The sequence below is a fragment of the Trachurus japonicus genome, chromosome 9 (assembly GCF_045865225.1).
Source record: "Trachurus japonicus isolate A0001 chromosome 9, Traja_1.0".
Lineage (NCBI taxonomy): Eukaryota > Metazoa > Chordata > Actinopteri > Carangiformes > Carangidae > Trachurus > Trachurus japonicus.
Window position 1 is genome coordinate 7,954,717 of NC_140915.1, and position 23,903 is coordinate 7,978,619.

General features: G+C 42.2%; 1 protein-coding gene across 2 annotated transcripts in view; it reads left to right on the top strand.

Annotated features, from left to right (window-relative positions):
• The window catches only part of LOC146980889 (ral guanine nucleotide dissociation stimulator-like), an 87,507-nt gene that overhangs the window by 11,708 nt on the left and 51,896 nt on the right, over positions 1 to 23,903 (top strand). Inside the window, exon 1 of one of the 2 annotated variants that reach the window (XM_085785825.1) lies at positions 3,420 to 3,627. The exons of the other annotated variant lie outside the window; for it this stretch is intronic. Coding sequence (XP_085641951.1) covers positions 3,532 to 3,627 — 96 coding nt within the window. The 5' untranslated portion in view covers positions 3,420 to 3,531. Of the gene's footprint in view, positions 1 to 3,419; positions 3,628 to 23,903 lie in introns of those variants that run through there. 2 annotated transcript variants of the gene reach the window in all.

Consider the following 23,903-nt stretch of genomic DNA (forward strand, 5'->3'; position numbering starts at 1 on the left):
AAGTCCGAATATCATTACATTCATTTAGAATGACCCAAACCCAGCCAAAAAAGGAAGCCCAAGGCCCGACTCAACCCAAGTCATATATAGTATTTGGCCCCATGACAAGCGTGACCGGTCAGATTGGTCGGCCCGATCTGGCCCATTGAGGACTCTAATCCTCAATGGGATTAGAGTAAAAATTTGTTTTACCTGGACTTCTTCTAAATGAATGCGGAGGAAGACTCTTTCCTTGGGTTGGTCGGTTGAAGAGGCACCAAACGCTGAAGCGCCAAGTGTTGCACATGGCCGAGGAGGGTTAGCAAAACAGCAGAAACGCAGCCGGACTTGCATAGTTCCCTATCAAAACAACAGATTCAATAGTACTTTCCATCTTTGCTGAGAAAAAGAATTTGTGCAGCAGCAGACGACCTGACCAATCCTCGTCGTAGATCATGATCGATCGTTACCTCTGTGGTTTAGCCGCTGAAGTTCGATTCTGCGTTTTTGACAGGTGGGTTTATGATTTTCATTGGTGGTGATTGTGAGGACAACAATTCCCGCTTCTTTCCCGTCGTCTTTTGCTATTGTTTTGATTGGGAGACCGTGTGACGACGCGTTTGAAAGGATTTTCCCCAAAGTGAAGTTCAAGTGTCTTGTTTCATCTCCACATAACGACGTTTCAGAGAAGGAGTTACACACAGTTTGGTGATTTCGGCTGAAAATCTTCTTGGAAAACTCAAGTTCAATTATCAAAACAGTTGAGAACTAATTCCAACAAGCCGATTAAGGAACTGTCTGATTCACACCACGCTGTGGAGAGACGTCTTTCCTGTTTGTTTGTTCTGAGTCACAGCCTCACTAATAACCCGCTGATTAACAGGTTCACAGATGAGCAGGTGAGTGGAGACAGATGACATAATCATCATCATCACCATCATCATCACTCGGAGGCCTGTGACATTTTCACATCGGTCTGTGTTTTGCAGGCTGAGTCACAGTCACAGAGTTTTAACAGCCTGAGGAGCAGCTCGTCGTCTTTACACTCAATTTACGTCGTAACGGAGGAAGTTGAAGAGCAGAACGTCAATCGGATCGATTGATAAAGACCTAAAATATGCTAAAAAAAATACACAGATACGGTATGCAACGTGAAAGACGATGACGCAAATACAGATGCAAGACCCTTGTTATATGTAGATAGATAAAAGAAGAATTATGAGGCTACGAAAACCAAACAAATTTTATTTTATAGCGATTATACACTTATACAAATATATTCATGGATAGTATATTCAGATTTTGACAACAAACCTTGACAAATATTACACACTGGGCCTTTAAAGGTATAATGTGTAGGAATTCCCCCCATCTAGCGGTGCGGTTGCATATCGGAACTTATTCTTGATGTTGCATTCACGTGAAATCGGGCAGACGTCAGACAGACAACAGACGCTGCCTGCATGTAACAGGATAAACAAGCCATCTATGTAAACAAGTGGTCTGCCAGCACGACCGCAAGAAAACAATACAGGGCCGGTTTGGGGGGGGGGGGGGGGGGGGGGGGGGGTGGTAGGGGGGGGGGGGGGGGGGGGGGGGGGGGGGGGGGTGTGGGGCAAAACCAAAAATTTAAAAATTGTTTTTTTGGTTTGCATGGTGATGTCGTATTGTTTTTACTGACCCAGTTTTTACCGTCTTTCTCTGGTGGAGTAAAATGACATCCGGTTGGTTTATGCCGACGGCCACCGTCTGCCCTGATGCACCAGAATGCCAACACCAGTGCCTCCGTCCTTCATCAATCACCTAATACACAGTGGTGACAGTTTTAACAGGCCGAGCCCACAGCTCCGCTGAGTTTCCATGGTTACCTACGGTCACGCTGCCACTCAACGTAAAAAATGGCGATGCAACATGGCCGCCTCGGTTCGGTGCGTCGCCCACTTATGTATTTGTAACGACTTGTAACAACTCATTCTAAGGTACCAGAAAGCTTTCATTTATGCGCGGGTGTGATTCCACTTCAGTGAAATACTACGTATTTATGAAAGACATATTTGATTTTTGCTAATAAAAAACCAAATTAGTTACATACTGCGGCTTTAAAGGGAAATGTAAATTTAGATTTTTAACATCGCACCATGTTTCAATTGTCTTTACTTCTTCGTCTGCAGAATTATCTTGAATCATGTAACAGCAGAGTGAGGAAACCTAGTGACTCACAGCACGTTAGCATGTTAGCATGTTAGCATGTTAGCAGAGCTGCAGCTACAGGATGTGGCCTGACTGACTGACTGACAGTAGAGAGCGCAGCCGGACCGAGTCGCCGCCTGGCACCGTCAGATATCAGTCGGTAGGAACTAGAAACGCCACGCAGACGTCATTTGATTGACAGTTTGTTGTTGGTTGCAGTGCAAAGAGAAAGAGACAGAGAGAGAGAGAGCACAGCGCCGAGAGCGAAGCTGCAAAAAAAAAAAACACCCATCAAACATTTAATAACAGTCCAAAGAGGAGGAGGAGGCGGGAGTCAGTCAGCCTCCTCTCTGACTTCACCGGCCTCTTTCATCGTCACGGCTACATATTCAACCAGAGAGAGAGAAGGAAAAAAAAAAGAAAACAGTTTTCAGATGAGGTGCTGGTAAGCTGCCAGAACGTCTGCTCTCCCCTCACATTTCCCAGCAGCAGCAGCAGCAGCAGCAGCAGCATTAATGAGAGGTTGATTCATACATCAGCCTCAGAAACAGTCAGCCGAGCTGCTTCATCTTTAATGACACACACACACACACACACACACAGAGATAGAGAGAGAGTCTGGCACTACACCGCCGATTCCTTCTCTCCTGATTAAACCGATGCAGCCTAATGAAGCAGAGGAGAGTCGGACGGCGAGCAGACGGACAGACGGACGGACACCCTGACCCTCTCTACCTGCTGCATTTCATCACTCGACTCAGGGGGTTTCTGCTTTTTTAAATCCCCCCCAACGCAAACCAGAGCTGGGTCTGTGGCTGGAAGTCTGAAGGAGCAGGAGCAGGAGGAGGGAGAAGGAGGAGGAGGAGCAGCAGCAGCAAACACACTGCGGTTGTGGCACAACAGCTGAGTGTTGGGCAATACCTCCAGAAGACGGAAAGAAAGACGAGAGAAGAGAGAGAGAGAAGAGAGAGCAGCTGCTGAGCGTTAAGACGTTCCCCAGTGAGGAGGAGGAGGAGGAGGAGGAGGAGGAAGGGAAGTGAGGGGCAGGGTTGTTGGTAGCTGGGAAGAAGAACAGGAGGAGGAGGAGGAAGGAGGTAGAGGTGGAGAGGTTCCTCTTTTCTTTTCTTGCTCAGTGAGAGGATTTGTGTCGGAGCGACGAGCAGCAGCAGCAGCAGCGGGGAGTTCCTCCTCCTCCTTCTCCTTCTCCTTCTTCCTTTTTATTATTTTTTTTTACTTTTGTGTTTCTCTTTCTTGGATTTTTTTGTTTTGTTTTTATTTTCTTGTTGCCGTGGGTTTTTATGTTGTTTTTGTTGCGAGCGGTGGAGCAGCGGTTCCAGCTGCGCGGTGCGTTCAGGGTGCAGCATGGAAACCAAGTCGCTGTTCAGCCTGCACAGAGCGCTCGCTCAGCCCGTCAAGATGTGCATGTTCGATTTCCCCGTCACCATCCTGGACGACCTGGTGAGGCGAGCGTCTGTCTGTGTGTGTGAGTCTGTGTGTGTGTGTGCATGCATTAAACTGTAATTGTGTGTGTGAATGTGTGTCTGTGCTCTCATGAGTGACACACTTTGCACTGCAGTGTACATTTAAGTATTTATTCTGTATCTCTGTGTGTGGTGGCTCTACCACACTGAAAGCACGTTAAATAATAGTGCGTTATTGTGCAACAACCAAATGTTACGGGAAGACCTCGATACATGTGTGTGTCTGTGTGTGTTTGTGTCTGCAGCTGTGAATGTGTTGACGCTCCATTTTTTATAGTTTCACACCTCCAACCAATTAAAGGACAATGCCAGGTAAATTCAACTGAGCAATTAAACTGAAAATCTTCAGACTGCTTCTTTTGGACCTAAAATGTTAGAAAAATACAGTCCCCGAGTTGAGTTTGCCCGGAATTGTCCTTTAAGTATTTATTATAGGCTATGTGTGGTTGCTGTACCACACTGAAAACACATTAAATAATTGTGCGTTATTGTGCAACAACCAAATGTTGCTCATGTTTCATTTTGTACCACGGGAAGACCTCGATACGTGTGTGTTTATGTATGTCTGTGTGTGTGTGTGTGTGTGTGTGTCTGCAGCTGTGAATGTGCACGTGTTGTGTTGTTTTATAGTTTCACACCTCGGACCAATTAGCAGCCAGTTAAGCGGCGAGGAGCGGTCACATGACTGTGTAGTGGCACCAGGTCGGCTGCTCTTCCTCAGCTCTTCTTCAACTCGTCGTCGCACATTTTGGTGTGTGAAGCCTTCCTTCAGCTGTGTGTATGTGTGTGTTTTTGTGCAACTGAACCCACTGCACCCTGGCAACCGTCGCCATGTGTGTGTGTGTGTGTGTGTGTGTGCCCTCTGATATTTGGGCGTGTTTGGTCGTGTCTGTCACAATCCCCCCGGACGCCTGACGAGCGTTTCCTGTTGGCTGACACTGAAAACAAAACAGAGCGACACATCAGATGAGAAACGAGTGGGTTTTATTTTCTTGCACAGCCTCATCATTATTCATCCTCTTCATGTTTTTATACTTTCACTTCATCACTGATCACTTCTTCTTCTTTGAAATGACTTTAAAAAGAAAAAAACAACACACTCTCCTCATGGATTAAACAGGGAAAACATCAGTTTTCTCATAAATAATCAATCATAAATACAGTATATGGACAGTTTACACAAGTATATAGACTTTTTTTTGTTCTATTTCTTTAAGTCCTCATGTTAAAAGTCTGTGGTGCTTTCAGGTGCTCTCAAATTAACTGGGAAAAGTTGAGTAGTTGTAGTGGAGTAGGCTACTTGAGTACTTTCTATTGTCAGAATCACTTCTGAAATGTTTCTTGCGTCCAAGACACTTGTTCCTCGTGACAAAGAAACATTAAAAATATAAACACAATGTAACGCCAAACAAAATATCACATCAAACAATGCAAAAACCCCCCAAAACAACAGAATATAACACAAGACAAACATCAGACGTGACGTCAAAGTGGCTGCAGTGCCTCCAGCTAACAGCTATTCAGACCCTAACAAACCCAACTGATTCAACATTTTAACAGATTAAATAGACTGAGGAACTCTTTTATTCCTCAGTCTGTTTAATCTAGCTATTCATGGGTTGCAGTGACGTCACGTCGAAGGGACCGCCGCCATGTTTGTGTCCGATTTGACAGGTCTCCTCATATGACAGCATGCAAACCGCAGGATGGAAATGACAGTTTCTTGACAAAATGACAGGGTTTCATACATCCTGTCTGGGTTTATATCTCTATAACAGACTAGACTAACTCTATATTATCCCACTTATTACACAGTTTATGAATTAATTAATTAATTTGAGACGTAATGTTGATCAAAGTCCTTAGTCCGGTCACTTCTCCGCTGTTTGCTCCTCACCCTCCTCTCGGTCGACTCGTGTGTAGTTGTTTTCAACGAGCTTTTGATAATCAATCAGTAGATTGATGAATTATCATGTAAATGTTACGTTGTGCGCATTTATGTCGTCCTGTCTGTCATAAGAGATTACGATACGGGACACGTTTGTGTCACAGACTCGCGGTGGCACAGACACAGCTGGTCACACTGTGACACTGCACTGGCCCGTCCGCTCTGTCCGCTCTGATCGCAGGTTTGGTTCCAGCAGCGGTGAGGGAGGCAGAGAGCCTCCACTCTCCCTCTAACAAGCTACAAGTCATCTTTCTAACATCACAATTAGTCTGAAGCTGGTAAAAATGAAACACAAGGTAAAAATCCTTGATAGTTCTTCTGCCCTGCTCCGCTGATCAGAGCGGCGTCCCTAGCAACGGCCCGTTTTACTTAGCAACGGTCTGTTGTACAGAAATAAAAGACCCTAAATGCAGAATCAGTGAGTAATTAATAAGAAAGTAATCAAGATGCAGAGTTCAATATATCCATGTTATTAAAAAAAAAGTGAATCCCCTTTTTTTGTGAGACTTGTCACAGTCCATGCTGCCACTGATAGACTGCCTGCAGTCAACTTTTATTCCGCCTGTAACTTTAACTTACGTCTTTTGGGATGGAATAAAACTGCAGTCCGGGGTTTCTTTGGCGACTCCTGTCACAGTCAACAGCACAATATAATCCTGGCATCTTTCAAATAACGTCAATTTTGGGTCTCTTGCTGATTTCCTCCTACTGCTCCACTTGTTCTGGTAACGTGACGCTGTGATCTGTGCCCAGATTGCCCTGATTCGGACACAAATATGGCGGCGCAGAAACACAGTGACGTCATGTGAATCTAATGAATAGGGACTCTATATCTCCTGTTGTGTGGCAGCAACTGGTATTCTACAAATAAAACATGTGTCTGGTCGGACAAAATGTCGTCTATTGGGTATTGGGTGTATGTTATGTTTTTATGTCAGTGTGTGAAGCCCACTGAAACAAATCCCAATCAACAATGTTGTTGACATGGCAATAAAGTATTGACAACTTGATACCAGGGACAGCATTGGTCTAGTGTATGCAGCTCTAAAAATTGGCTCAAGTGTTTGGACTACGATCTTTGAGCAGATGCTTAGCGGTCTCTCCCCAGTCGAGCTTTAAGTTGCACTGAGAGACAACTACACCATGCACTGCCTCCATACTGCAGAACACTAACAACTATAGAAAGAACAACAAGAGAACAGGCTTACTACTGTAGTACCAAAAGACCTCAGTCTCCTAAGGCAGGGGTTCTCAACTAGTCTCACTCTGGGACCCACATTGTCCCATGGTCATTAAGTCGCGACCCACTTTTATAGAATTCAAACCAAGAATCTTTTTTTAAGCCTTTAAAAACTCATTTTGCTCTTTATTGAGCAAAGTGAATTTCAGAGCACATGAATGAAACTGAGCAGGACCATGACAACTGCATGTACGGAAGTGAATAAAAAAATATCAAACTGCACAAAATGAAGACCAACAAAATGATATATTTGACTTCTAATGCATCTCTGCATTCAGAGCATGTTCACAAAAGTGAATAAATATCAAATTGCACAAAATAAAGACCCACAAAACAAAACAAGATTCACTGCATTCAGGCCACATTAATAAGAAACTGATATCTTTGCATTCAGAGCAAATAATAAGAAAGTGAGGAGCATTACAACTGCATGTGTTCACATGTCTTGTGTGCCTTTCAAAATAAGTTATTTTTCAAAATAAAAGACATGTCCAACATCAGATGTGCATTAAATATTATTTACTTTTTGGACCAGCTGTCCGCGACCCATCCAGAACGGGTCCCCGACCCACTTTTGGGTCCCGACCCACCAGTTGAGAACCACTGGCCTAAGGGAATAAATACTGTACGTTGCTGTATTTTACTACAAATATATAATCAATGTGATAGAGCAGCGTGCACATGGATGCCTAAATATTTGTAGGAAAAGACTTGTTCAATGTTTGTGTTATTGGTAGTGACAGGTGTAGGATATGAGTTCTCTGGAAGACCAAAGATGGCTTCTTTTGTCTTCTTTGCATTGATAAGAAGTAGGCTGTCCCGTTTATCATGCGCGAGTGTAGCGGAAATAATGAAAGTAATGGCAAATGCCAAGTAGCGTACTCATTGTAATGTAACAATTGCCGATGAGAACCGGTGTCAAAAAGGAAAAAGAGGGGAAAAAAATTATCGATTACCATGGCAACGAACGAAGCTTCGAATTTTTTGGGTGAGCCCTAATAATAAGTGAGTTCTTCAGACTCTGAATCTGTGTGAGCCTGATGAAAACTACAGCAGAGACAAGACAACACTATAGAATCATCCAGAGTGACACCGTTGTTCAGAAACAGGCTTGTGAACGCAGCGAAACGGTACGAAATGTTCTCCAGCAATAATATTTAATTAGAGCTGATACTCAGATGTAGTATCTGATGTTACTACACACACACACACACATACACGCACACAGACACACACACACACACACACACACACACACACACACACTGGGCCTGTGTCTTTAACACCTGATTGTGTTTCATGTTGACCTGAATTCTTCTGTGAGGTCAAACGAAGACGCTCACTTTCTCTCTCTCTCTGTGGTCAGTCTGTTGTGTTGTTGTTGTTGTGTTGTTGTGTTGCTGTGTAGTCATGGTTACACTGTGTGATGTGACTGTAGAGGAGTGAAGTCTGTGCAGCGCCGAGCCGAGTGTGAAAACAACAACAACAACTGCAGATGAAATCATAGTGAAGTCATCTGGGCCGTCTCAGCCTGCACATGTTGTGTGTGTGTGTGTGTGTGTGTGTGTTTACCAGACTGGGATGGAGGGGGAGGGGCGGTGCTGCATGGTGCATTGTGGGAAATGTAGTATCCTGGCTTTTTTTTATCAGTGAAGGAGATGAAGAGCTGTAGCTTATATCTCTATAAAAACCTATAGGTGAGTTTCCACTGCAGGAGTTCCTGGTAGAGGGAGGGGGGAGGAACTTTTAAAGGGATAGTTCAACATTTTTGGCAAATCGGCCCATTGCCATAATCCCTATAGTCATAGCAGTATAGGTTTGTTACCTTTAATTGTCGGTGCAAGCTGTTTTTAGAACGGCGGAGCAGAGCCGTGAGCTCCTCGATCCCGTGGAGGTGGTGGGGGCCAGGAGGATGATGATGAAACTGTCATCAATCATGGACAATGCCTCCCACCCCCTACATGGAACTGTGAGCTTTGGAAAGCTCTATCAGCGACAGGCTCCTGCACCCGCGCTGCTCAACAGAGAGGTATCGCAGGTCCTTTCTCCCCTCTGCTGTCAGACTTTTTAACAAGGCCCACTGAGGCCCCCCCCCCCCGGATCCATGATTGCACTTTGACACTTCTTTTTAGCCATATATACATATATATTTTTTATACTTCTCTTAATATCTTGGTTGCCCCTATATTTATTTATAAATGTCTATATTTATATATTCTTTTTATCAGTCCACCATAGCGTGCATGGCATGTCTGAGTGTGTTTGTATGTACTGCTGCTGTAACTCGTGAATTTCCCTGTCGTGGGATGAATAAAGGCATACTTTACTTTACTTGCTCAGAGCTACGCTACGGAGGCTCATTCTGGGATTTCTTGGTTTCCCTCATCAAACTCATCAAATACACAATCCAACAACTCCACAACGCTCTGGTGGACAAGTTGTGAGCTGCACATTCACCACGCTATGAGATAATAACACAACGTTACCAGACAGAGTTGTTTTAGAGGGAAATGCAGAGACTGCTTGATGAAAAACTGTCCCTGAAGGCAACGCGCATCAGCGGTTTTGCATGAATTTACCTTTCTGAAACCGGCTCCACGTCATCATACCGTCTCTGATCTCTTCTATTGTGTTGGTTTGGAGCCGATAACGGGAACATATGCAGTCGTAAAGTCTTGGTAGAGACCTGAAATTTATGAAAGAAGCTGAGGACAAAGAAGTAAATAGAGATGGAGGCAGAGAGGTTTCCCCTGTTGTACAATTTAAAATGTAAATTTCATGTCCATATGCATAATCAGAAGCATCATTCAGAGATTCAGTTTGAGTGTCAGAACAGAACATGAATTTTGTTCCTTTATTATTCAGATTTGAACAGTTGAACTTTTGAACTTGCAAGCAAAGAGGACTGATTTACAAGCAAAATGGTCGTATGCTTTTACTTACAAACCTTAGTTTCGATTGAAGTTGAAGAAATGTGCTCTCAAATTTTTTTTTTTTTCAATTGCAACCTATGTTTCGATCTCAATTTTTTTCAATTCTCTTTTGCTCTCAAATCTCTTTTTTGGTTTCAAATCTATTCTATTTGATTGAATAATAAAGGAACAACATTCTCTCCATATCCATCCTGACCTCTGACCTCTGACCTCTGACCTCCAGCCTGCATCAGTGTTTAGCAGGGACGCTGATAACAAGTGAAACTGCCGCTCCGCTCTGAAGGAAGCGAGGCGCTTTTTTTTTTTTAAACACACTGCACCTTTAAAATTCTTTCTTTCTTTCTTTCTTTCTTTCTTTCTTTCTTTCTTTCTTTCTTTCTTTCTTTCTTTCTTTCTTTCTTTCTTTCTTTTTCTATCTTTCTCTCTTTCTTTCTTACTCTCTTTCTTCCTTTATTTTCTTCTTTTTTCTTTCTCTCCCTTTCTTTCTTTCTTACTCTCTTTCGTCCTTTATTCTTTCTTTCTTTCTGTCTTACTCTCTTTCTTCCTTTATTTTCTTCTTTTTTCTTTCTCTCTTTCTTTCACTCTTATTTCTTTCTTACTCTATTTCTTCCCTTATTTTCTCCTTTTTTTTCTTTCTCTTTCTTTCTTTCTTTCTTACTTACTTCCTTTATTTTCTTCTTTTTTTCTTTCTTTCTTTCTTTCTTTCTTTCTCTCTTTTATTTCTTTGAAAGGCAGCTGGTAAAAACCTTTGAGTGGCTGACTGACAGATTTATTTGTGCATTTATTATTTAAAGACAAACAACAAGCGTCATGAGTTTCAGTTTTTTAATTATTAAAGCTAATGAACGACAATTAGCTCGGATGAAAGCAGCAGTTTTTTTTATTTTCGTTTTGTTTTTAATTTCATACAATTTGTTGCATGATCTCACTCCTGCTGTGTGTTTCTTAATAAGAGCATCAATATGCAGCGTTGGTCCTCGGGCTGTCGTACATGTTTGTTTCTATCTCTCTGAGCTCCCACTTGGTCCACGAAGCCTCCAGAAAGGAACAAAGGTTCAGCTGCAGAAACCGAGTCCGAAGGTCTGAGCACAGGTGGGTGGGTGGGTGGAGGTGACGGGGTCTCCAGGGCGACGGGGAGGCGAGGCATCAATTGGTGGAACACGAAAAATAAATAGTTGCTGTTCAGCTTCATTGTTTTTTCTTTTCCCTCGTCTTTGTTAGTTTGTTTTCAGTTTATGACATTTTTTATTCTCTCTAAACGTTTCACCTGGTTTCGTTTAAATAACAATTTGAGACTCGGATGGAAAAAAGCTCATATTTAAAGAGGAACTCCTTAACTCCCAGCTCCAGAGTCCTATAGTTCTGGTTAAATCAATGACTAGTAACTAGTTGCAGGGAGAATGGAGGCTCTCTGCCTTCCACCTAGCGTCCCTTGGCTGAAAACCAAGAAAAAAAACTCACATTTTCCAACTTATGCTCCAAAAAATACAAAAATGTTGTGGGTTTTAATTTTTTATCAATGAAGAAAATACATCAACACATTAAATAAGGACGGATAGGCAAACGTCAACGTCAACTACAATTGAAGATTTCATCAAACTCTACTTTTCAGTTTGATTTAGCAACAAGGAAATATTTTTTTATTTCATCCAAGATCTCTGTGGCACCCGTTTTTCCCTAATTTTGCAAAGAAAAAATGTTCTTCTTGTGAAATTGCATTTTTCCCCTTAATTTTTTGTGTGTTTTTTTTGTCTGAAAAGATGTTCACAAGTTTCTTTTTTCTTTTCTGGAGAGTTCAGATTTAAAGCCGGTGTGTCGTGACCTCGTGACATTTGAAGGCCCCTGATCCTCAGGTTGGGAACCACTGGAGTAAACTAAAGAGTACAACTCCTCAAACTTTGCCGGAACGCCGTTTCTGACCCTTAAAAACACGTTTTTGCCCCCAAAAAACTCCTTCTGGGCAGTAGACTTTTAGAAAAGCTGTTTTTCAATTCATGTGTGTAGAAGTAAACTGAGTTTTTTGTTGCACAGGGGGCCGGAGCTGGGGAGTGAGCATGTTGCTGCTTATTATTAGTTATTATTAGTAATTATTATCACATGACATGCGGTGCGCTTGCTGCATGCATGTTGGTGTTGCAACTAGCTACTGTGTTGCGTTGCGTGCTTGATGTGCATCTGCATTGGAAGTAATGGATTTATGTGCGTCTGAACGGCCCCGTACAACACAAAGTATTACGGCAGTCAGCAGCGTTTTTATTGTGTTTTTGTGTCCACATTATTATGGAGGAAGGGTTTTTTTAAAATTGTGCTGGTGTGGACGTGATTTTTTTTAAAAAATGGAGCAGGGAAACACTTTGTTTGCAAAAATACCTGGGTACGTGTGGACGGGGCTTTAGTTAAGATATGAATTTATATTTTAAAAAAAGGAAAAAGCCCGGCGACTGTCGTCAGGTTCTTTCTCCTAGAAATCCTCACTTGTCTGCCGTCGGTATGAGAAAGCACTTTTAAAATGCCAGGAGGATGAAGAGGAGGATGAGGAGGAGGATGAAGAGGAGGAGGAGGAGGAGGAGGAGGATGAAGAGGAGCAGCAGCACCTGAACGTCTCTTCTGGCTGAAATAATGTCAGTGTATAAATCCAGAGTCCGTAGGCGGCAGCTCTCTGAGTCTGAATGTGAAGCTTCTTCTTCAGATGCTTTGTCACATCAGTTATTTCCCATAATGCAACAGACAGAAATTTGACGTCTGTGCCTCTGGTAACCTTGGTAAAACATAAAAAATAACTGATACAGGCAGTTAAAGGCCCAGCAGTGTGTAATAATTGTCAAGGTTTATTGGCAAAATCTGAATATAGGCCACTACCCATGAATATATTTGTATAATCGCTATAAAATTGGTTCGTAGCCTTATAATTCTTCTTTTATATTTATTTACATATAACAAGGGTCTGGCTTTAGAGAGTGTCGCCATCTTGCGCCGCCATGTTTTTACGGAAAATCCAGCCAATCAGAGAGCAGGTTTCACGAGTTTCACGTTCATAAATAAACCAAAGAAGGAGGAGGAAACAGCAGAGAGAGAGAGTTGGTAGTTAGTCGGTAGAGAATAAGACAGAGGTTTTTGAGTTAGAAACCTGAGAGTTTGGGAATGTGTTTTGTCCTCGGAGGCCACCGTCGCTTTGCCGACGGGAGGGATGAGTGCGAGTGAGCGCTGCAAACTGGAATCTGAACGCTGGATGTCACGGTTTTCCGGCCATTTTACACACTGCACCTTTTGAAATTGTATCTTTGGTCTTTCTTTCTTTCTTTCTTTCTTTCTTTCTTTCTTTCTTTCTCTCTCTCTCTCTCTCTCTCTTTCTTGCTTTCTCTCTCTCTTTCTTTCTTTCTTCCTTTCTTTCTTTCTTTCTCTCTCTCTTTCTTTCTTTCTTTCTTTCTTTCTTTCTCTTTCTGTCTTTCTGTCTTTCTTTTTTTTCTTTCTTCCTTTATTTTCTTCTTTCTTTCTTTCTTTCTTTCTTTCTTTCTTTCTTTCTCTGTTTCTTTCTCTCTTTTTTTTCTTTGAAAGGCAGTTGGTAAAAACCTTTGAGTGGCTGTGACTGACGGATTTATTTGTGCATTTATTATTTAAAGACAAACAAAACAAATCAAACCAGAGGAGCCGTCTGTCTGTCTCCATGGCGACGATGCTCAGACTCTGGATGCAGGTGAAGTTCCTCTCTGAACGTCTCGGCCTCCTACTGTCGTTATTAGCTTTTCGTTGTTGGACTTCACCTCTGACAGACACACACACACACACACACACACACACACACACACGCACACAGGGACAAACACTCAGTACGTTTACATGACACTTGAAAAAACCGAATTATTGCCTTAATCCGACTATAACTGGATAACTGAAGTGCATGTAAACACCTTAGTCCGACTGAAATCGGAGTTGAGAACTCCGATTAAGACACCCAGATAATTCGATTGGAATTCGGTTTTCTCCGTCATGTAAACACCTTAGTCGGAGTATAACTGGACAATGCATGTGCGCTGCTCCACAACAGTAGAGACGGCACCAAGTGGAGCAGAGAAGCTGCCGAACCCCGCAAAGTAAAGAAAAAAACCAACGTCAGCGCCGATTCAATGCATTTCACACAGCGCGACCAGCAAGAGTGTTTTATTAAAAAAAAAAAAGAGAGAGAGAGAGAGAGAGAGAGAGGAAAAAAGGAAGCCCGTATCCTATTCTCAGCGCGCATCCAGCCCAGACTGGCGCGTCTGGTCGGGAACTGCAGTTGAGAATTTATTATTAAAGCAGAAGTAAGTGGTCCGGTCGTTTTCGCTAATGCTGCGTTCCAGGCAGGCTTTTGAAATCGTAAATTACAGCTTCAAGTCACAACTTACGACTTTGTAGCGTTCCAGGCAACCCACTCGTGTTTTTCCGACCTGTTTTACCGGTGAAAGTCACTATAACGGCCACTCGTAACTTCTGACCCGTGAACTCGTACCAGATCGAACTGGTACCACTTCACGGTCGGAAAAATACGAGTTTCCTTGAACGCACCATAACAGTCCTCGTCCCTACGTCGCCACATTCACGGCGTCCCTTGGCTGCACACACAGCCCTGCATGCCGTTCTCTCTCCTCATTGGATAAAAACTGTAGGATACGATAAATGTTTTCTCTTCGGCTCAGAGCAGAGCAGAGTGACTGACAGACCCGTGTTTCAGACCAAACACTCTGCTTTAAGCTTACTAAGTTGTTTATATTCAGTTTTTTAGGAGGTGACAGAAAGGCAGCAGGACAGGGGGCGTATTAACCCGCTGAAACGACGGGTGACGCTGCATGAGGGGGCGGACCCCGTCAGTTATTCGGTTTTCTCAGTTGCATGTATATTGAGACAAGGACAGAAGTCCGACTTGACGCCAAAATCGAATTTTGAGCATAGCTCGATTAAGCTCTGCATGTAAACGTACTGACTTTCTCCGTTCTTCTTTCTTTCTTTCTTTCTTTCTTTCTTTCTCTCTCTCTATTTTTCTTCCTTTCTCTCTCTCTATCTCTTTCTTTCTTTCTTTCTCTCACTCTTTTTCTTTCTTTCTCTCTGTTTTTTTCTTTCTCTCACTCTTTTTCTTTCGTTCTCTCTCTTTCTTTCTTTCTTTCTTTCTGTCTCTTTTTCATTCTTTCTCTCTTTCTTTCTCTCCTTCTTTCTTTCTTTCTTTCTTTCTTTCTCTCTCTTTTTCTTTTTTTCTTTCTTTCTCACTCTTTTTCTGTCTTTCTCTCTTTCTTCCTTTCTTTCTTTCTTTCTCTCTCTTTTTTCTTTCTTTCTTTCTTTCTCACTCTTTTTCTTTCTTTCTCTCTCTTTCTTCCTTCCTTTCTCTCTCTTTTTCTTTATTTCTCTCTCTTTCTTTCTTTCTCTCTCTTTCTTTCTGTCTGTCTGTCAGTCTGTCTCCATGGCGACGATGCTCAGACTCTGGATGCAGGTGAAGTTCTTCTCTGAACGTCTCGGCCTCCTACTGTCGTTATTAGCTTTTCGTTGTTGGACTTCACCTCTGACAGACACACACACACACACACACACACGCGGGGACAAACACTTTCTCCGTTCTTCTTTTTCCCGGCACAAGTTAATGTTTCCCAGTGTTGTTCCTGCTGTTGTTGACACAGCTGGAGAGTCAACATGTGTGTGAGTGTGAGCCAGAGCAGAGCAGAGCAGAGCCGGAGCTCGAGTGGACAGACTGACGCTCTGCAGATAGATAGATCTGGTTCTGGTTCTGGTTCTGGTTCTGGGTCTGGGTCTGGTTCTGGGTCTGGTTCTGGTTCTGGTTCTGGTTCTGGGTCTGGTCTCTGGTTCTGGTTCTGGTTCTGGGTCTGAGTCTGAGATGTGGTGCCGGAGCGGGTGGACCTGTGGACTGCTGGTCAGGACAGGTGCATGCTGGGACGGCGAGTACTACTACCAGACAGCGGCAGCAGCAGCAGGAGGAAGACGAGGACGAGGAGGAGCACAGGTCGGATTTACGGACGCTTTCGTACATTTTCATTTTAAAATCTCGATTTTCTTCTCTGAAAAATCGATTTCCGATTATGATTACGATTTTTTTGTGAAATGACAAACTATTTTGTGTGCTGTTTCTGTTTGTGTCTTTTTAAATGGACCTAATGGACCGTGAGAGCTGTAACTGTGTAGTGGAAAAGGGCCGTTGGTCTTTTTGGCAACGAAATCCTCGCTGGTCTCGGTCAAAATGCCGACATGCTTGTTTCCAGTGTGTGGGGAGAGGAGAGCAGTGGGAGAGCGTGATGGGAGGAAGGAGGCAGCAGTCATTACCATAATTCAGCGCAGCCCAGATTCATGAATGGGGGCTTACCGTAATTACCCTAGTTGGAGTAAAAAATCAATTTTTACGATTTCAAAAAATACATTTTTACAATTCCAAATAATCTCAATTACGATTTTAAATCGATTAATCGAACAGCCCTAGTGTGTAGTAGGGATGTCACAATTAATCGTAAAGATTCCTGAATACCGTCACTTCCCAGAAAAGATTATGTGGGAACCATATCGGCAGATGTGCAGCAAAATAAAGGTTAATGCTCAGATACTGGTCGTTTTAAAGCAGAAGTAAGCAGAATGTTTGTGTTAATATAAGTCTTAAATAGTTCTATCTTCCGACAGCAATCACTTCTATAGAGTGTTTGGTCTGAAACACGGGTCTGTCAGTCACTCTGCTCTGCTGTAAGCCGAGGAGAAAACTTTCCTTGTATCCTACAACCTTTATCCAATGAGGAGAGAGAACGGCATAAAGGGGCGGTCCTCTCTGTGTGTGCAGCCAAGGGATGCGCCTGAATGTGGTGACGTAGGGACGAGGGCGGGGACTGCTAAGTCCATCTGCTGACAGGAAGTTAGCCAAAACCACCGGATCGCTTACTTCTGCTTTAACTAATTGGTAGGAATTTAAATGTTAGCGTGTCATTTGTATTTAAAGAAAGAACAAAACAAAACAAAAAAAATGATTAAAATAAATGTAAACATTTGGTATAGATGACAATTTATGACCTGAATATTTCAAACGCTTCCCCTGGGGGGTTAATTATTGGTCATATATTAATAGATACTTTTAATATTTTGTGTAAACAATGAGTAATGTAATTGTTGTCGAATTAATTAATGCATAATAATCATGATAATCGTATAAGGCCGTGATTATTTTTCTGACAATAATTGTACCAAGAAAATGTATAATTGTGACATCCCTAGTGTGTAGTTCAAGGACACGTTGACTGTGTCAGATTCTTCACCGTCTTGTGTTGATCAGTAAACTTTTTGTTACGGGCTTAAAATAATAACGATCGGATCACCTGCTGACTGAAGGCTGCTCGGTCGTGCTTTTAATTTGAAAGGTTCATGTTAATTGTTATAAAAAATTTTACGTTAATCCAATCCAGTCCAATCCAATTTTATTTGTTGAGCACTTAAAAACATCCACAGAGGACCAAAGTGCTGTAGCTACAGGATAATAAATAAAAGGACCGGAAATAAAGACACAACATCTTACATAAAACATAAAATTACACACATTAAACAGATAAAATAATCTAAATGGCATATAACATGGGTAAAATAATAGCCGTGTAATAAAAGAAACAATAAAATACGATAAAAATCTAATCAAATCAAGTCAAATCAAGCCAACATCTTACTAGGGAACAAAGGCCAAGAAGGAGAAGAGGTGGGTTTTAAGAAGAGATTGATTTAAAAACCGGCAAAGTCTAATGTTTCGTTCCATAGTTAGTAATCTAAATCGTAACAGTTTTTAGATCCACAGCTACAGCGACTCTGTGAGCTGAGTGTTTAATTTACTTACTGCAGATTACTCAACACAGGTCATGACCCCCCCCTCCTCCTCCTCCTCCTCCTCCTCCTCCTCCTCCTCCTCCTCCTCCTCTGATGTCCAGTTGTTGTGTTGTAATAACGGTTTGATTTCACTGCAGCTCAGTGATTGTGCATCATATTCATTTACTGTACTGTCTCCTATGAGAGTGGGTGCAGACTAATCGCTGGAGGCCTGTGGTGCCTTTGATCCTCTCTCCTCTCCTCTGTGTTTAAACGATCAGAGGGAACAGATTGATGTATTGATCCTGCTCCTGTGTTGCTGTTGTGTGATGATGACGGTTGGAGACTTGACTCTTGGACTCTGGAATCTGTGGTGGGATTTTTTTTTTTTTTTTTCACAATGTGCCGACGATTCAAGTAATTGTGGGGGGAGAAAAAAAACAAAAAACAACACATGATGATGACTTGATCTGGTGGCGCAGGTGTCAGAATAGAAAAATCTATGTGTTTCCAGACGGAGCTGAAACGAACGATTGATCGACTATTATTGGCAGCCGTCTTGATTGATTTTCAAACTCTTGTTGGTTCCAGCTTCTCAAACATGATGATTTTTTGATGTAATGTGATCATAAACTTGTTTTATGGACTATAAAACTTGATACTATCTATCTATCTATCTATCTATCTATCTATCTATCTATCTATCTATCTATCTATCTATCTATCTATCTATCTATCTATCTATCTATCTATCTATCTATCTATCTATCGTTCTATCTATCTATCTATCTATCGTTCTATCTATCGATCGATCGATCTATCTATCGTTCTATCTATCTATCGTTCTATCTATCATTCTATCTATCTATCGTTCTATCTATCTATCTATCGTTCTATCTATCTATCGTTCTATCTATCTATCTATCGATCGATCGATCTATCTATCTATCGTTCTATCTATCTATCTATCTATCATTCTATCTATCGTTCTATCTGTCTATCTATCGTTCTATCTATCGTTCTATCGTTCTATCAATCTATCTATCTATCTATCTATCGTTCTATCAATCTATCTATCTATCTATCTATCGTTCTATCATTATATCTATCTATCTATCTATCTATCTATCTATCTATCTATCTATCTATCTATCTATCTATCTATCTATCTATCTATCTATCTATCTATCTATCTATCTATCTATATTTATAGGCTATATATATATTTTTTAGAAAACACTTGCAAAGTTCGACACAACACATTATTGACTTGACTAATGCTAAGCTAACGGTACATAGGCTAACGCTAACCATTTCAGTGTTGTATCGAAACTTGTGTGAATGTGCTTCCTATGTTTTGTGTGTTTTACCTGCTTGCAAAGCGAATTTCCCTCTGGGGACAATAAAGTCAAAGTTGAAGTTGAAGTTGACACGTTAGCAGTGATATGTGAGTGAACGTGAACTAAAGCGAAGCGCCTTAGTCTGGTCCGTCACTCTTTGGTGTCCCCAGAAACACTGGTGTTGTGTTGTGTTGTGTGTTGTGAGTTATTGCAGCTGGTGTGTTGAGCTCTCAGGGCCACCGTACTGTTTTCACAATTGACTAAACTCGCCTTGATTATTATTTTCTTAAATCTCAGACACTTGACAATTATTTGCCCTGAAAGACTACAAGTAGACAATCTAAGTTCACTTCTTTCTGCCCCCTTTCATTCAAGAGTTACAGTATTGTCATTGTTTTTTTTATTTTTTGTTTTTATGCTCGATAAATGAATGAAATAAATAAACTAAACTAAGTAGTTTTTATATGATTTGTATTTAATTGTATTACTTGTCTAGACTTTAGATTCAGTCCAGCAGCATAAAAAGACAGGAACGAACCCAAACACCTGCGTCACAACTCGACGTGTCCGCTGTGGAAAAATGAAACGACGGCTCTGTGACTATTATCTGATCCATTAACCATCATTACAGCGACGTGAGGCCTGACCTGCACTGTCTGCTGCTGCTGCTGCTGCTGCTGCTGCTGCTGCTGCTGAGAGCTGACACACTGAGGAGGAGGAGGAGGAGGAGGAGGAGGAGGAGGAGGAAGCCAAGCTCATCTTCCTCCTCTGAGAAATATTTGAGAAGTCGAAACAGATTTTTATAATAGAAGCCAAACTCCAGACATCTGTGTGTGTGTGGCAGCTTCTTTCTCACTGTGCAAATCATAAATCTATAATCAATCAATCAGCTTGTGCTTCTTCAACGTTTATGTTCAGTTGCTTCAGATCGATTAATGTAGAAAATAATCAGTCGTCTTCAATATGATAGATAGATAGATGAAAAGAAAGAAAGACAGAGAGAGGGGGATGGATAGATAGATAGATAGATAGATAGATAGATAGATAGATAGATAGATAGATAGATAGAAAGAAAGACAGGGATGGATAGATAGATAGAGGTACATAGATAGCGATCGAGAGGGGTAGAAAGAAAGAAAGCAAAAAGTAAAAAGATGGAGAGAGAAAGAAAGAAAGACGGGGTAGATTGAAAGAAATACAGAAAAAGAGAAAGAAAGAAAAAAGACAGAGACGGGGTAGACAGGAAAATACAGAATGAAAGAAAGAAAGACAGAGAGAGAGGGATGGATAGATAGAAAAATACAGAGATAGAGAGAGGGGTCAAAAGAAAGAAAGAAAAAGACAGACAGAAGGCGTAGATAGAAAGAAATAAAGAGAAAAAGAAGGAAAGAGACAGACAGATAGATAGATAGATAGATAGACTCGAGACAGACAGACAGACAGACAGACAGACAGACAGACAGACAGATAGATAGATAGATAGATAGATAGATAGATAGATAGATAGATAGATAGATAGATAGATAGATAGATAGATAGACTGAATGATTCTCCTGAACGTCCAGGTTTTATCATCAGTTTATTTGCCTGTTTTTTTCCCTTCTTGTTATGTAACTCGGCCCATGTCTGGCTCTCTCTCTCTCTCTCTCTCTCTCTCTCTCTCTCTCTCTCTCTCTCTCTCTCTCTCCCTCTCTCTCTCTCTCTCTCTCTCTCTCTCTCTCTCTCTCTCCCTCTCTCTCTCTCTCTCTCTCTCGTTGTTTTTTTATTTGCTCCAGATTTATTGTCAGTGGAGCTCAGGGGAACATGGAGCTCCTGGCAGCGGCCCAGTGCAGCCACAGGCCTCCTCCTCCTCCTCCTCCTCTTCCTCTTCCTCCTCCTCCTCCTCCTCCTCCTCCTCCTCCTCCTCCTCCTCCTCCTCCTCCTCCTCCTCCTCCTCCTCCTCCTCCTCCTCCAGCAGAGGCCCCGCCCCCTCCTGGTGATGTCACTGCTGTGGTCACTTGGCCTCCTGTCAGACTCTGTGTGGGTGTGTGGTCCACGACGTCTTTAATTGTGCCTCTGCTGCTGCTGCTGCTGCTGCTGGTGGTGGTGGTGGTGGTGGTGATGCGTTCGAGTGTCTTTGTGTATTGTGGGAGCAGCGGGCCGACGGCGCCAAAGACGGTTTATAAACCAAGACCTTCCATGACGAGTCAGTAGCTTCCTGTGTGCATGTGTCACGTGGGCTTCTGCACGGCCACGCCCCTTTAGGGAGACCAGAGGCAGCATAGAGCAGTGGTTCTCAACTGGTGGGTCGGGACCCGTTCTGGATGGGTCGCGAACAGCTGGTCCAAAAAGTAAATAATATTTAATGCACATCTGATGTTGGACATGTCTTTTATTTTGAAAAATAACTTATTTTGAAAGGCACGCGTCACGTGAACACATTGTAATGGTCCTCCTCAGTTTCTTATTATTTGCTCCATTTGCTCTGAATGCAAAGATATCAGTTTCTTATTAATGTGGCCTGAATGCAGTGAAAATACCTTGTTTTGTTTTGTGGGTCTTTATTTTGTGCAATTTGATATTTATTCACTTCTGTGAATATGCTCTGAATGCAGAGATGCATTAGAAGTCAAATATATCATTTTGTTGGTCTACATTTTGTGCAGTTTGATATTTTTTTATTCACTTCTGTACATGCAGTTGTCATGGTCCCCCTCCGTTTCATTCATGTGCTCTGAAATGCACTTTGCTCAATAAAGAGCAAAATGAGTTTTTAAAGGCTTAAAAAAAAATTCTTGGTTTGAATTCTATAAAAGTGGGTCGCGACTTAATGACCATGGGAAAATGTGGAGCCCAGAGTGAGACTAGTTGAGAACCCCTGGCATAGAGTGTGTTGACTCCAATGGGACAATTTTACATGAACACCGATTATGGTCGAGTCTTTCTCCCCACAGTATACAGCAATTTTCAGACGGACACATCAGGAGAAAATCCACTTTGTTCACGACCTGTCTCTGTCTCTCTTACGACACTCTCGCCAGATTTGGCACAGATCTCCGTCCTAGGCAACGTCAAACAAACGGCCGCGAACTCCCGTGAAAATGATTTAAATTATTTTTGCCATGCTAAATATGTAGTAGTTAGTAGGTAGTTAGTAGTGTAAATATTTAATACTATCATAAGAAAATATAAATATCTCACTTTCATCTACCTACAAATTGTATAAATCCACACACACGATCACACAAGATGAGGTGGGGTGACGGTTGGCCACGCCCATTTAGAGAGACAGGAAGTGTATCCACCACGTTATTTTCCCATGATCCATTGCATCACACCACAATGGAAGTGGGTTTTAGTAGCATTCTAGCGAGCGGCTAACTGGTAGCGTTAGCCACCGGTGTAGGCACCAAATGTGGGGGCTCCGGGCTGCCAAAACCGTTTTGACTAAATCTGATGTTTGTTAAGTCTAGAAAATGAATTATTGAACAAACATTACTATTTCTGTGTGCACGTTTTTGTAATTAGTCATGGTTATTGTAGTTGTTAGCTTTGCTGCTACTGACAGCTAACAGCAGCAGCTAAGCTAACATCAGGACGTCAGCTGTCAAAACCCTCCCGTTGTCGGACACGACATGAAACTACTCCAGTTAGCTCAGTCATGTTGGAACTAGGATATCCGCTGGAAAAAATATGTTTTTCATGGGCCGTTTATTGAGTTATTGTTTATTGACACTGCTAACGGCTAACAGCTAACGGTTAGCCCAGCAAATCTAAAATGTTTGTTCAACAATTCGTTTTATAGACTTCATAAACATCAGAGTAGTCGCAACGGTGATATTGACATAAAGCTAAAAACTCGTCCGTATTGTTCTCATTAAAATTAGGTGATGATTATAAATAAAGTCATCACGGCCAATGTCTATCAACCCGTCTATGCTATCAACAATACAGTAACGGTGGAATGGAGTGTCATGGCGACACCCAGCGTCATTCTCCGGAAAGTGGTGGATACCATTTCTATCATTGGAGCAGCCTCTTTATTGAGTATCTTTCCATTTATTGAATATCTTTTACGGCGCCTCGCTCCTCTGGGAGCAGGGAAACATGGGAGCTTCAGGCTGAGCAGCAGCAACAACAACAACGAGGAGGAGGAGGAGGAGGAGGAAGAGGAGGAGGAGTTCCCAGCAGATGGAACTAGAGCTTTTAGTTAAATCTCAGCAGATGAGGAGTTGGACGGCTCCTCGATCGCGCTCTCACAGATTTCTGGGAGTCGGCCCATGTGGGTTTTTATTACCGTTATTATTATAATTATTATTATGGGATGTACCGAAGCCCAATACTGAATCCTGCTCCCATCATCGACTCGTACAGTGAACAACATTATTCTAACTGTTTAAAAGACAACAGGCAGTAACTTTCACCACTGTTTCGTTCAACATCACCGAACATTTCAGCTTCATTCCAGCGTCCAGGTTTCAGTGTTTTATCTCATTGAAAACAAAGAAAGAAAAAAGTAAAAAGAAAAAGAGAAAGTGTCTGTCTGTGAGTATTATTGGATGTGTTACTGGTGCCATGTTTACATGTTTATGTTGAAATAATAACAGCTGTTTGTTGGTTTAAAGGGACCACAACAGCGATGCTAGTTTCCGTTAGCCAGTCTATGGTGTTTTCCATTATATGTAAGCATCAAGCTAGCAGACTCCTCTTCCTCTTCCTTCTCTTCCTCCTCTTTCTTCAACCTCCCCTTCTTCCCTCCTCCTTTTCCTCCTGCTCCTCCTCTTTCTTCTCCCTTCTCTTCCTCCATCCTCCTCCTCTTACTCCCTCCACCTCCTCCTCCCTCTTGCCTTCTTCTTCCTCCTCCTCCATTTCTTCCTACTCCTCCTTCTCCTCCTCCCTTCTCTTCCTCCTCCTCCTCTCTCCTCCTCTTCCTCCCTCCTCTTCCTCTTCCTCCTCCTCCTCTCTCCTCCTCCTCTTCTCTCCTTCTCCCTCCTCCTCCTCTTCCAT